A 15,479-nucleotide genomic window follows, 5' to 3' on the forward strand; every position below is an offset into this window, starting at 1 on the left:
GTTAATGACATGAATATCAAGCTCCTCTTGTGGGAGGTTTGTGCAAACACAGTCAATGGAGGTTCTTGAAGTTGGTGTAATCCTTGTGGGTGGTAAATCGAGTCTCTCCATATCATGGCTTTTTAGGATGTCTTGCATTAGGATGTAGTCATGCTTTTTATCTAGTGAATCTATGTTAATGTCGCCCATTGAAGATGACACGATGCTTTTCGGACTGTATTTTTTGAAGGATCTGAGCTATGATTTCCAGGCCTTGAATCAAGTTTCTGTTTGTTCTGTACACACCTATAATGAAGGTGGTAATTTTTTCCTATTTTGATTTTTAATGACTGCCACTTCACACAATAGCTCAATGCACTGGTCATGAACATTTATTGCTTCAATTTTCTCCTGAAGCAACTCTTTTGCATAGATGGCAAACACCTCCTTTTAAGAAAGTTGTCCTGCTGAATTCTGCTACTAATTTGTAGCCGATCAGTCTTGTGTTTAGTGCAGGACCTCTCTTTTTAGTCCATGTTCTGTTATGATGACTAAGTCAGGGTTTGTTGTGTCTAGAAGGGGCATTCATCTTGTCAATTTTGTTAGAAATTCGATCTACGTTCTGATGTAGCATGGTGAGAGTTTTGCTACTTGAAAGCCTATTGTTTTTTCTTTTGTTAAAATTTTGTTTTGGAATCGTTTCAATATGGGGTGAGTTTTGTCTAAAAAAACTACTTTTTTCCACTAAAGGGGTTGTTTCGTTGAATTCAGAGCTATTGGCAGATCGCCCTGCAGTAAGGTAGGCTTAAGTGTGGTGCAGATTCCCTCCAGTTTGTTATTAAGTCCTTGTAGAAGTCTATGTGCTTTATAAAAAACTCCTCATGACTTTCATTTTGTAATCTTTTAAAAGTATTCATTGGTGGGGTTTTGCTGAGCACAGAGCCTCTTTCAGGGATTTTATAGCCTTATTGTCTGATGGTAATAGGATTTTTTAGGTTGATGATTTAGACTTAAACTCAGAGATTGTCTGTCTTTCCCAGTTCTCAACTTCATCCAGTTTGTTGGTCGGAGTTTGTCTGTCTCTCCCAGTGTCATGTTTATCAAATTCATCATCACTTGCTATTATAGACAGTTTTTTTTGTCGGGGTTTGACTGATTCCCCCATCAATTCTGTTGCCTGTGGAGTTGTCAAGAGGCTAGAGCTCCTTGTCAAAGCTGTTATAGACAGTTTTTTTTGTTGGGGTTTGGCTGATTCCCCCTGTTGATTCTGTTGCCTGTGGAGTTGTCGAGAGGTTGAAAATTCTAGTCTGAGCTGTTGTAGACAGTTTTTTTTTGTCGGGGTTTGACTGATTCCCCCAGTTAATTCAGTAGGCTTTGGAGTTGTCGAGAGGCTGGAGTCTCCTGTCAATGATGTTTTGGACCCTGGGTCCTCTGTCATTAGAGGTATCGTGATGGCTATGTTTTTTAAATTTCTATTAAGTTAATTCTGTAATGGATTTGCACCATCTGGTCCTGTTTCTCTTTAATGAGATCCAGATCTAGGAGGAGGGTAACATTTGTTGGAGGTGAGTTTAATATGAATAGTTTGGGTTCCAACATCTACAGAGGTTTTTATAAACATTAGTGTGACTTTTTTCTGCTGAATGTTTAAGTTTGGCAATTAATTTTTCTTGCTCATTGATTTTAAGTGAGTAGTTAGTGAGAATTTCAGATTGTTTAATGTCATGTTCCTCAAAAATTGTTTGGACATCAATTTTATCTTGTTTAGACTTACTAAGTATGTTGTCGATACACTTTACAGACAAATATACTTAAAGGCAATCAGTAATAGTAATGCATTTACGATAATACGAAAAAAGAGGCTAAACATCACCTTACTCATTATGTAGAGTTTACGCGCACTCCTTAAAGGGTTAATGGAGGAATAGTTTATATACTTAAACTAAAGGATAGAGTTTTTAGTTTGATATATAAGTTTAAGGATATGAAACTAAACTCTTACACTTTTTAATTGCTGACACCATGCATGCAGAGGATTGAATATCTACCACTGGATTAAGACAGCAGCATATTTCTACAAGAGAATATCGGTTAAGGTTTTGAAAGCAAAACTTACATTTACAATTACCTGGCTTGTATTTGGTGAGGTGTTGATACTTGTACTAGGACCATAAGAAGCCGGCCTTACTGTGGAAGATGGAGGTGTAACCTCTGTCTGAACTTTTAACAGCTTTCCAAGAACAGGTATAGAACTCACTGAGTCATCTATAGCTGCAAAATTTAACATTTTGTTAATTGTATGTGAGAAATGTTTGTTTCAACCCCAAACATAAGAGTGTAAAAATATTAGATTTAATTCAAATTTGGTTTTATTTTCATTAAAAAACTGCTTCCTTCAAATACAGTGTTTTTTTTTAGGGATTTTTCATTAAATAAATAAAAAGTATTATTAGCAATTGGGTCACTAAGTATATCTATTCAAAGTTTATTTGCATTGTATTTGTACATAAACTGGTTTTTAACCTGTTGGATCCCGTAGCCGCACAGTTGCGACTGAGGCAAGTGTGCAGTCGTGGCCCGTTGCCGCACTGTTGCGGCCGCGCGCAGAGCGTTTTATTTTTGCGTTTTCTTCAACTCAATTCGCTAAATTAAATGACGTTCAATATACCGGGTTACTCGGGAGAACACTGGCTTTCTCGTGAGGTATATTTTGTTTCGCGCTACGATACTTGGCAGCCTGTTTTTACTCTAAACGTCGAGGCGTTTCAGCCGGTTGCTGTTGTTTGTACACAATAATTATGGCTTCGCGTAAGCATGAGTTGTTTGATCAAGATATTAATGAATTATTGGGCAGTGAGTTTAGTGAACTATCTGATAGTGACGACGAAAGTGATGTGGATATTTTCAGTCGTGTAAGAAGTGGTGATTTTATTTTTAGTGAACTAGTTCGTGATGCAGACTTCAACCACGATTTAGGTTATCTCGATGAACCAGTACCAGGACCATCAGGTGATACTGTTTATTCTAATAATCGTCCAAATAAGCCTACTTTGGATAGTGTTGACTTGGTAATAAACGAGGTAGTTCAAAATTCTAATATTATTTATTTAGTTTGTTTATCCTAGTCTTATTGATTTATAAAAAATAAACTTACACTTGGAATCAAAATATATATATATATATATATATATATATATATATATATATATATATAAATTTAAATATGTATATTTGAATTTAGAAATATCAATAATATGAAATAAATAAACATAAAAATAAAACTTATGAGTATATGATTATGCAGATGCAAAAAATAACTATAATGCAAAGTATTAACCAAGTGCCAGAAAAAAACCCGGGCCAGCAGATGCCCCTGTGCTGCCATAACCCGGGACTCAACAGGTTAAATCAGTACATTGCATTTCATGTAAGGTTCACAATCGATAAGTTAGTTATTTCAATGTTAATGATAATACCTTCAAGAGAACATCAATCCTTTTTACTAAAGATGTGCCAATTCTATAAAAAGATTGATTCCAATACCAAAAAGGTATCTTAACCCCGAATTTGATTCCTATTGTAATCTGTTACTAAGAAATAAGAATAAGTTTAAAGCTCTAATCTAAAACAATTGAAGCACTATTTTCATTAGGGATGCACTAAAACAAAAAATATACCAACATTTGTTCTTGAATTTATAATACAATATTAATGTGCACTTTATAATACACCTATCCAACTTTTTAAATTGGAAAAAAGCTATAAATGACCGAACTTAACTATGATTTGTTATTATCTTATATTGCTTATTGGCACAACAATTATGTAGTTAATTATTTAAAAACCACTGCTGGTCTATACTGAGTAAGATCGTATGCAAGTCTTAGCCTCTACGCCGTCAGGTATCTGCCACAGTCAATGCATTATACTATTGTACAATAACTGTCTAGCTATAATACATGTAGTTAACACTTTCACTGATGTAACAGCAATTTATCTTTACAATAAGATGAGTTGAAAGAAAATGAGAAGTACACAATATGATTTTTATTATGTGTTAGTATAAGTGGTTCAGCTTTTTAATTAATAAAACAACTGGAGTTTCATTTGTTCACTGTTGTATCAACTGTTGGAGATCATTCGGAGCTATGTACACTATTAGTCCTTTATATTTGTTTTAGTGGTATTTATTATGTGTTAGTATATCAGCTTTTTAATTAATAAAAACAACTGGAGTTTCATTTGTTCACTGTTGTATCAACTGTTGGAGATCATTCGGAGCTATGTACACTATTAGTCCTTTACTATTTGTTTTAGTGGTATTTATTATGTGTTAGTATAAGTGGTTCAGCTTTTTAATTAATAAAACAACTGGAGTTTCATTTGTTCACTGTTGTATCAACTGTTGGAGATCATTCGGAGCTATGTACACTATTAGTCCTTTACTATTTGTTTTAGTGGTATTTATTAAATTAGTATATAAAATAGTTCAATTGTAAACCATATATATAGTTCTTGAAATGTTACATAAATTTTAATGGGTTGGTAAGCAAATGGTGCTGTGTCATTTTAAAATTATTTGGCTATTTCAAATATTCACTATAATCGAACCCAACTACAATTAATATTAGCTGATACTGTTAAGTAACTACTCACCTTGTGCTTTACGTTTTTTTGTTTTCAGATGTGGAGGTTTAATTAAAATACTGGAACTCAATGACGATAAAATTTCATTATTTTGCAATGGTTTTCTCTTTTTCTTTACATCATCTTCAGTAGGTGATGATTCTTCTCTGGCACGTTTACCCCTAAACAGTAAAAATTAACAATCAAAGAAGCTGTTTGTCTTGTTAATTATACATACATGTTTCAGATATGTAACTTTCCAGATACATCTCGGATGGTGGTCTCTAATATACAGTATTAATAAGCACCAAATGTCTAGGCTGTGGCCTCAAAATTAACCTCTAAGAGTTTCCAAGTAACGCACTGATACCTGATGTGAAGAGATCATCATTAGAAGACAGATTGTATCAGAAGCCACCGAAAGCCCCAACTTGTGTCTATCTGTATCTCCAGATTGGTGAGGGCTGGTAACTATGTAACCAAAGCTAAGCAGGAATCTGAGCCAGTCCTATACGCTCTCTTTTTACATGTGACATTCCGAGCACAAGCTTAGATATTTCCACACCCTAATCTACAGCTGGTTATCATTTCTAATGTTCTTTTGCCATCTTTGGTAATTAAGTGATTAATGCCTTAGTCTAGCGACCTGGGTGTGAATCTTGACTTCCAAGGTTACATGCATTTTCACACACTAATACATCATATACGCCTAGTCTGGTTATGCGATAAATAATACAGGGTTAGAACTTCAGTTCCTTTAAAAACAAGCCTTTTGTTTCATCATATTATTTCTTAATATAGTGTTTGAGCAACCCAACAGACTCACACATTTTGTTATAATCATGATAATAGCAGATCAAAGTTTATCATTTGAAATAGGCAGTACTACAATAAATAATGTGAATTTTTAATTTTTTTTACAATATTTATTACGAGCCCTGCCCCATGACTTGTTAACTCCCAACTAACTATATTTGATTTTGAAATATGTAATTGTTTTACAAAAACACATATTATAACAATGTCAATCTTTTGTGTTCTTAAATATCATACTATTATGTAAAAATATCTAAAATTGAAAGTGGTTATTTCATTGACGTAACTTTATATTAGACTAACAATATTCAGATACACAGTAAATCCCCGATTATCAGAAACCCGAATCATTGGAAATGAGAAGTAGTGAAAACAGTTCCAGATACCTGGAATCGAAAAGCTACAGAATGAACAAATAATTTTGGCAAACGGCACACCCAATATTATATTGACAGCACTCAACATATCTATTTCGGGGGCTGTCAAAGGAGACAACACTTCAACCGCTTCCCTGCCGGGTCAATTTTCACAAAAAAAGAGCAATAAAATAACTCTCCTCCACAATACCATCCTAGCCACGCACCCAGTCATAGCTGTATCGTCAGAGATAAGTCATTATCCTTCTATCCCTTACATGCCCTCCACAATACCGCCAACAACTTATCTTGGAATGTCAGTGCTGCACTTGCCAACCCTGCTGGCAGCAGCAAAACCAGTTTCCCCATTTAATGGTCAGTGCTAGTCTTGCAGTGACAAGTTTGGTAATGTTTACTCTTGCCCCTGATTTTTTTTTTTTAACAAATAAGTTTGTATTCAGTTGATTGTAAATGTTCTGTAAAATATTGATCTTGTTCTGTAAATATTACAAAATAATACAATAATAATTTAATTTGCGTATACCAAAATATATTTCCCAGAAGTTATTTGAATTAAGATAACTTTTTATTACTGGAAATTTTGGTTATCAGAAGCATGTTCAGATCTATTATTACAAATTTTATTACAGATGATTTGTTGTGAAACTTAAAAGACTAAACAACATATTTAGCACCAACTTACTGTATTGTCTGTTGAAGCAATGAAGTATGCATGACACTCTCACTGTCAAACTGAGACTCGCTTACACGTAAACGTTTTGAATTATCTTCACTGTCCTCGTCGACCTATTGACAAATAACGAGATAAAATTAGAAATATTATTCACTATGGCTGTGTGACATATTTGGAAAAGTTATGTTTCTTAACATCAAAATAATCAAAAATAGCAACATAAAAATGTGTGTGATGATGATCTGAGAATGAGTTGAGTTTTTGTTAGGTGTAATTTAAAACATTTTAAGTAATAAAAAGTAAAACGTAAAACAGTTTTTAAAAAATAGTTTTGAAAATTTTTACCTATAAAACTTTGAAATTTTAGGCTATAAACTTTGATAGAGCATTTCAACAATGTGCTCGTGCTAATTTAAAACTTTCTTCTCTGTTGTAAGCTATTACCCTTTATATCACGAACAACACATTTCCACAAAGTGAGACAATTAAATTTTAGCACTCAATGGATTGCTGTCTAATTAACATGTGCTCACTCTGATATTTGTAATAGTTGTTAAATAGAAACCATTGGCATGATGAAGGTGCCATTGAAGCCAACATTAAGTATATTTTCCCTCTTTGATAATATTTATCCCAAAGCATTAGCAGCAGCAGTTACAATGACTGTCAGCTTTGCCATGCAATGATGGTGAAATGTCATAATTTTTTACTATTTAACAGTTGAATTTTAATCCTTTGGGTTGTTAAAAAGAATAAAACTCAATGCCTCAAAACTTTTCTGCTCAAATTAGCCTTTTAGCAATGTTTTACTTTTAAATTTATAACTTTATTAGCCATTATATTTGCTTCAAATTATTCTTAGTCTTTAGCTAAAGATAATCAAAGTATCTTTAATCCTGGAAAAGGTACGTTTGTAATTTATAACATATTTTTTTCTGTTCTGAACTGGCAGAGTCACAATTTCTAACGCATTAAATATCAGGGCTGCAGAAAATCAAAAACCATGTTTATAAAATAAAAGTTCCAACTTTGGAATGTAAAGGTAAACACATTTTATTCCTTTTATAATATACTGTATTTTATTCAGAATAAAATTATATATAACGCTTATGTTTTCCTTAGTACAGTAACTGATTTTCACTCAATTTTATTTAATCTGTGCAAGCTGTACCAGTCAAGACTAAATTCCTTGAGAGTTCTAGGGTTAAGAAAGAAATGATTCAATCTTACATAAAAGTATAAATATTTTAACATTTTTATTTTATTTTAAAATTTATTTGTTTCTTATGTTTGGAGTTGTAAAACATATTTTATGTATTTATTGAAGTAAATCTAAAAGGTACATATTTGTGAGCATATCTTTAATATTTCAATTAATTTTAAAACAAAATTATGCAAAAGCTCTTGAGGCTGTAATAATCCAAGTTACTTTTTACGATTTTTACAAAATTGCTTAGTTACAATGATACTGCAACACTGTCAATAAAAGCTTTTAGATTATTGTATAAACAGAAACACCATTAATAATACTTACATGAGAATGTATTCTTTTACGAGATATATCTTTGAGAACTTGAAGTACAGATTTCATTGACTCATCAGGACCAATTGTAGGTGACCTAGTCACTGAGTTTGAACTAGTAGGAGAAAAAAGTCTGAAAAGTAGAAACAAATGTATATATTAGTTTGCAAATATCAGTAAAACGGATATAAAAATAATTTCCAAATTTACCAATAAACTCTCAACTGGCTTTGATAACATTTCCATAACCATTACAAAGTATTCCCGGAGTTCACTTCAAAAACCACTAGCGTGCTTAGTAAATTCACTTTCATATCCGGCATATTCCCAAATAAATTAAAAATTTCAAATAAAATCAAAATTTTCAATAAAACCTCTGCATAAAAAAGGTACCAATTAGATGTATCTAACCATTAAATATTTAGAAAGTAATAATTTACTTGATAAAGAGCAACATGGTTTCAGATCAAACTGTTCCATAATATCGACAGCTGCAACATATATCAATTCCATAACTAATTCTGTTTGTAAAGTAATAGAAATATAAATTCTTATTAGAGGTTATTTCAATAGAAAGAATGAATAAATTCTTGTTAGTATGGAGGAACTTGGTTTTCCCTTTGAGATTCGACCAAAAAAGTGCAAAGCTAGTGAAACTAAATGTGTCTTTCTTCTTGTTAACAAATAAAAGAACCACATTTTACAAACAACAATGTAAAAATGTTGATTTAAAAAAGTATTACTAATCAGCAGAAGTGTGGGAAAAATCCTGACTCTTCCAAAATGTCAGAAATTAGATGTTACAAAGACCTCAGCTTTGCATCGACACAAACAGGAGAAAGTTTGAACATTTGCTGTAATAATAGTTATTTTTCTCATTATGCAGTTATTTGATACATTGTAACAAAAGAAATAAAGTTTCACCTACAAGGAAGCAAACTGCATTGTTCTTCATTTTCTTGGAAATAAAACATTTGCGACCCCATATGTATTGGACAAAAATGTTTATATTCACATCCTATATCAACCCTGAAAAAATATGCACTTTTATCCAAATAACCGGTATATGCATGTATGTATCTGTAATATATATACATATATATATATATATATATATATATATATATATATATATATATATATATACATGCAGGGTTCACAAAAGGGTGTCATACAATTCAGTGGCTGATATTAGTCATCATTTGAAACAAAAACTCATATAAACATAGATCAAGAAATGTCTTGTTTAGTTGCTGACCACCACAACTAATTAAGCTAAAGCAACCAAAGTTTGAATCGATAAGAGAAAAATTAAAAAAATAATAGTGTTATTTTCTTTTAGATTAACAAAATGGCATCTGTTGAAAAATTTTAAAGTGAAATTACACAAAATTAACTAGACACCAACTATTTGAATTTTATTACAATTCTAACACTATTTATTTTAAGAAATCTGTCATTTTAAACAAAAGATAAACCTTTTTTTATTTTCTCTTATCTATTCAAACCCATGTGCCACATTTGGTTTCTCTAGCTTAACTAGTTTTAGAGACAATTTTTGTTTAATACAAAATATTGGCTAGCGGCTAGGCAAGATTTTTCTCGATCTATGTTTATATAAAATGTTTTGTTTTAAATAATGAGTAGGTACTATGAACCCCAGAAGTTTGTGACATTCTTTTGTAAACACCCTGTATATATACATATATTGTGAATATAATTTACAAGAAGGATTATACCAAACAGGGTATAATAGACTTAAATTAACACTTCAGGGTAAAAGAAAGACAACATATAGCCTTATTCATATTCATAGGAATGACACAGAGACGGAAATCAGCAGATAGCCTCTTTCATCTGGACTCGGCATGAGCATGTGAGGCAATTTGACCTGGCCTTTCAGCTGCACTCCCTAAAATGGTAATTGTATAAACTGTTATTATTTAACTGTAACATTTTCATTGATATTATATAATGCAGCTTAGAAATAATTTAAAAAAAACTATATTAATAAGAGAAACATAGAAAATTAAAATAATAAAGAGGTAACAAGTAGGTTATAATTGTTTTCCAAACATTATTAAGTAATTAAATAAATTATGTAGAACTAAAAAGTTACTGTCCCACTATTAAATCATTTATTTACTGAAGAATTTTGAATCAATTAAAATTATTCAGAACAAAAATTTAATATTTTGTAATTATTGCGTGGTTACAAATGACAAACCCCTACCAAACAGAATTTTCATAATAAGACCAAAATAGAATAAGGAATGTTCTACTACCAGACATAGCGATTTGTACACTTTTTTAATTGATAATCAAAATAGACTGATTATGATATTAAGAATAAAACAAAAGCTGTGACAAACAACATGTCACGCAATTACCTCTAGAACTAGTCAACTATTTTTCCTATGGTGACAGGTCTATTTTGCTTGATTAAATTAGGCTATTTTCAACTGTTACATAGAAAGTTATATCTTAATATCAAAATTCAATGTGAAAGGTATGTCCCAGCTGATGGTATTTGTTTATGCATAATTCTCACATACACACTCCCCATTTTTCACATTTTCAAATTCCTTTACACAAACTTTTCATATATTCAGAAATGGAAAAACTTGTTTAATCTTCTTAAAAAAAAAAGAAAAAGAAGATAAAAATATTCTTACATGTCACTAGATGGTGGAGCTAAACGTACTCGAACAGGAGTTTTAATTTTTATCTTGGACGATTGGTTTTTAAAGTTAACAACAGGGAAGGCTCCAACTGTATCATACTTTGGCTGATGAGTCATAGATTCTGATAAACGCTCAGCAACTCTGCTACAGAAGCCGGGGCTGTTGACATTGGCATATAACCTGTAAGATAATACAAAATATTTAAACAATAACAAAACAATTTCATATCATTACTTATAGCATGAAATTTACATTAACCCTTAGAGCACTGAATATAAATTTCTATATTCCCCCTAGCATGTAATTAGCTTTGAAAAAATTAATGTTAACTTAAATTCTAATTATAATTAAATATATATTTATACTCTTATAATATTTATAAGAATTAAGTTATTATAACCTCGGCAGTAAAAACAATTAAAACACATGTTTATTACAAATAAATATGTATGTAAAAGAAAAACATAACATTTTAAAATTTACAAAAAACAGAAAGAACACAAAATTGAAATCTTTATTTAAGTCATCCTATAAGTTGCTGTAAAAAATGTTCAGATTTAAAATACAACTCATAACATATGTACAGAGCTTGTACGCAAATCTCAATAATTGCACTGCCATCCTCTGTATGTGGAAAAATATACTGTTCCGTTGCTATGAGGATCAGTTTTGGATTGATAACAGGCAGTCGAGAATTATGAATACAGAGAATTAAAGTGTAGTCTTGTAGTCTGATGTTCAGTCCACATTCTAACGTATTTTATCACCAGGTTTAACAAGCTACTGCGTGCAAGGGGGGACCAAAGGTTCAATATGAGGTTTGTTTTTATCACCAGCTTTACAAGCTACTGTGCGCAAGGGGGGACCAAAAGTTCAATATGAGGTTTGTTTTCATATGCGTGATGGAGTCATCTAATTACCACACGAGATTTCCTGTATTTTCCACAACATCATCTGAGGTCATGAATGTACCAATAGAAAATGCCCCAAGGCCATCAGTGTGGGCTCCGGTGGCGCTTTTACTCCACTCTTATGGGGGAAAAGAGAAAAATATCCCTCAAGATAGTACCTAAATTCAAGCTCAGACCATGTGGGCACTTGTAAATGTTAACTTTAACTTTTTCTATTTATAATACGTACGCATGTATTTACCTACTTACATACCCTAATAACGAATAGTAGATAGGGACCGAGTTGCCTTCTGATCTTTGAATAGTACGTATGCATGTATTTACTTACTTCAGATATATAGCCTAATACAAATTAATAGACAGGAACTGAGTTGCCTCCGGATAATACTAACCTACCATTTATTCAAAGTAAAATCATTTAAGTGGTATTTGAGTGATTCACATGTAATAAATATATACTTAAATACCTAGATAGTGTTTTCTTGATCATTACATTATTACTTTTTAGATACAAAACCAGCTGAACTATACTGAAATTTTAAATAGGTCTACAAATAGTGTAATTCGGTTCAATATTTTAGTTCCGGTAGTTTAAATAATTATAAATATCGATGATTCAACTGTGGTAATGTGCTTATTAGACTACAGCAATGATCACTTCTTTATATTGTCAATGATGGATTGTGAACAATTAATCCTCATCAGCCTAGATAATGAATTGAGAGTATCAAACTCAGAGAGTGATTAAATATTATAGCTACATACTAATGTGTCAACATGGCACCACTTAGAGGCTGTAACTGGTTAAACAACTGATATAGTATCTAGTTTAACCCTTCTCAGCCCAGGTAATGAAGTGAGAATAGGCCTACTACCCCCGGTTGTAAATAGTGTATCTACATAAGCTACAACTAGGCTATTACATATTAAGCCAACTCCTTATAGACACTTGCCACATGAGTTATCATATATTATTTAACATTATACATTAATTCGTTTTCTCATACTGAGATTCGTTATTAGTCCAGTAGCCTCAAACTAGCCTAGTGACAATTGAAGTGACATCTAGGCATGTAACCCTTTAACTACTACTATATCTCTTACAGTAGCATGTCATTAAGAGAGAATTCAGCTTTTACAAGAACCACACATTGGCATTGCAATACTAGGTCTAGTTCATCTTGGTTTATAGGCTATTATAACGGCTGCAGTAAAGTAATTGGCCAACACTACAATCAGATGCGGTATAATAAGCATCCAACACTTGAGTAATCAATAATATCGAACCATCAATATTCATGAGTAAAGAATCCTTGCTACAACCAGTTATACCAAATTTCAATTACGTTTTATTTCAAATATTACATCATTAAAAGTAATAATGTTATAGTGAATAAAAAACAAACTAGTATATGTATTTATAAAATGTAACAACAAAAACAGCGAAACATTTACTTACTTTTTACTATTTTCAAGGATAAATGTGTCTGACACAAATAAAACATGTGCTTGAACACTGCTCTTGCTGCCTTTAGAGATACAGCACTTGCCCACTTATTATACTGAAACTTAAGCTATTATAACCTAGATTTGAACTTACTTTGCATCCAAGATTGGACTGTTGAGTCCTGAAGAGGTGTCCACATAAGAGTTGTTGACTACTGTATTTAAAGGAGATTCACAGTCTCGTGGAATTGTGTGCTTATTTGAAGCATTCATTGGAGATATAGGTTTTACAGAGCTGATATTATACCCTTTATCCTCACTAATATATATATTGCTTATTTTTAATGTTGGCGTTTCATGTCTTGCTGACTGTAATCTATTAAGAAAAAAGTTGGGTTTTGGTGGAGTGCTGGGTCTAGAATTCCAAGCAGGATTATTAAACACTGGAGACTGAGTTTCACAGAGGTGAGATGAGTTGAGGTTATGAGCAACATTTCCTTTAAATCTATGAAGATTGTCAAGTTTACTGGACCTGACTGTTCCATTATTGTCCAAACACTTTCTAACCGGAAAATTTGTATTGTTACTTTGGTGATACATATTTAAAATATTTGTGTAGGTTTCACAAATCCACGAATAGAATGAGGCCACATGAGTTGCTACATAACGGAAAAGATTGAAGTCATCCTTGAAATGTAATCCCACCAAAATAACACAAAACAATGTCAATAAAAGTAGCTTTGACAAAATAAAATATGCCAGAAACACACAAAATAAAACTACTGATAATCCTAAGTAAATATGATTCATTCTTTTTTAAATTTAGTCCATGTTAACTACATATTTTATCAACAAACACAAAACACATTCGCTTCACTTCAACTTCCACCAGTTCTTCGAACTTTACTAACTTGGCAATCAAAGAGTTTAAATTGAGACGTCACAAATTGTCAAAGAGGTAGATTTATTCACTGCGTATATGTAATAAGTGTACCTTAGTTTCTTCTCTCACAATCTAAAATCTACTAAGTGGCACTGTTTGCATTTAAAGTATACTCTGCGCCATTCCTATAATAAAATAAATAATTTGACAATTTTAAATATATAGAAGTCATTCTAGATTAAAATTTAAATTGGAGTATTCATATTTCAATGTTGCACAAAAAAAACTTAAATTTTCAATTAAAACCTTATACTTTTAAGGAACTTTTATTATCAATATTTATTAAAAACACTTATTTTGCTCTAATTGATTCTAGATTACATTATAGCGTTAGCTTTTGGGGTGAAGTGTATAAAACTTATATTAAAAAACTAAGAGTTTCTCAAAATTACTTAATTAGATTATTTCTAAATAGACTGAATAATAGAGAGTTATTTTGTTACTTTGGAATTATATATATATTCAACATTTATTTGTATATAAAGTTTTGAAGCTATCTATTTTATATTAGGAGTGGACATACTGGTATAAATAACCTATTTTATAAAACTAGAGATTGTTTTCATAGAGTATTTAGATTACCTAAAGTGAATAATTACAGATTTAAATAGTCATAACAATACATGGGGCCTAAGTTTTCAATTTACTACCAAATAACATAACAAGTTTTAATAATTTAACTTTATTTTTAAAGAATTTGAACATGTGGTTGCTCTCTGTGTAAAATCCTTCCTTGTGGCACATTTAAGCTGTAAGGTACCTTTTCTCTGTATTATTATATCTAAGCCTAGTCATTTGATAATTGTAACTATTTTATTTTGAGTACATTTATATTTGAAAGATAATTTCTATACACAATTAATTACACTTTCTCTATTGTACTGTAATGGCGTTCAAGTTTCTGTATTTTATATTGTATTATTGTATTTGTAGGCGCCATGGAGGGCGAGTCATTTTAATCTGTTGAGCTAAACTCTTAGTTTTGTATTTTTATTTTGTAATTAGGTTGTTTTTTTACAAGTTTGCCATAATTACTGGCAAGAACTATTTTGTAACGGATCAAGAGAAACTTATTGCTTAAATTTAAATTGTATCACAAACTAAATTATGAACATTTATGCACTCTTTTGCATAGTCACAATGAACATTTTTCAAATCTTGGCACGAGTTTTGGGATCATATTATCAAAGAACTCTGCCACTTGACCGTTAAACAAGTTAGTAACTGTTTATTTAAACGTCATCATTTCCCAAACACTTCCTACCAAGAAATTCCTTGAGTTTTGGAAAAAGATAAAAGTCTGTTGGTGTTAAGTCAGGGCTGAATAATGGGCGGTCCAGTAATTCCCAACAAAAATGTTCTAGCTGCATATGTGTTCTTAACGCGACATAAGGCCGAGCATTGTCGTGAAGCAGAATGACGCCGCTAGAGAGAAGGCCTCGCCGGCGGTGTTTAATATTGGGTATAATCTTCAAGAACGTCTCACAGTATCACTCTGCATT

The 15,479-nt window shown here is 31.6% G+C and overlaps 1 protein-coding gene across 4 annotated transcripts in view; it reads right to left on the reverse strand.

Moving 5' to 3' along the window:
- Positions 1-13,927, reverse strand: part of LOC124360529 (mucin-5AC-like) — a 28,667-nt gene extending 14,740 nt beyond the window's left edge. For 3 of the 4 annotated variants that reach the window (XM_046814233.1, XM_046814234.1, XM_046814231.1), the window contains exons 1-6: positions 13,189-13,927; positions 10,669-10,857; positions 8,006-8,126; positions 6,481-6,584; positions 4,636-4,787; positions 2,096-2,250 (exon numbers count right to left, since the gene is read on the reverse strand). In XM_046814233.1, the coding sequence (XP_046670189.1) occupies positions 2,096-2,250; positions 4,636-4,787; positions 6,481-6,584; positions 8,006-8,126; positions 10,669-10,857; positions 13,189-13,844 (1,377 nt within the window). In that variant the 5' untranslated portion in view covers positions 13,845-13,927. The remainder of the gene's footprint in view (positions 1-2,095; positions 2,251-4,635; positions 4,788-6,480; positions 6,585-8,005; positions 8,127-10,668; positions 10,858-13,188) is intronic. The other variant, XM_046814232.1, reaches the window with a different exon arrangement.
- Between the last annotated feature and the right edge of the window lie 1,552 nt (positions 13,928-15,479).

Source organism: Homalodisca vitripennis, chromosome 4 (assembly GCF_021130785.1).
Source record: "Homalodisca vitripennis isolate AUS2020 chromosome 4, UT_GWSS_2.1, whole genome shotgun sequence".
Taxonomy (NCBI): domain Eukaryota; kingdom Metazoa; phylum Arthropoda; class Insecta; order Hemiptera; family Cicadellidae; genus Homalodisca; species Homalodisca vitripennis.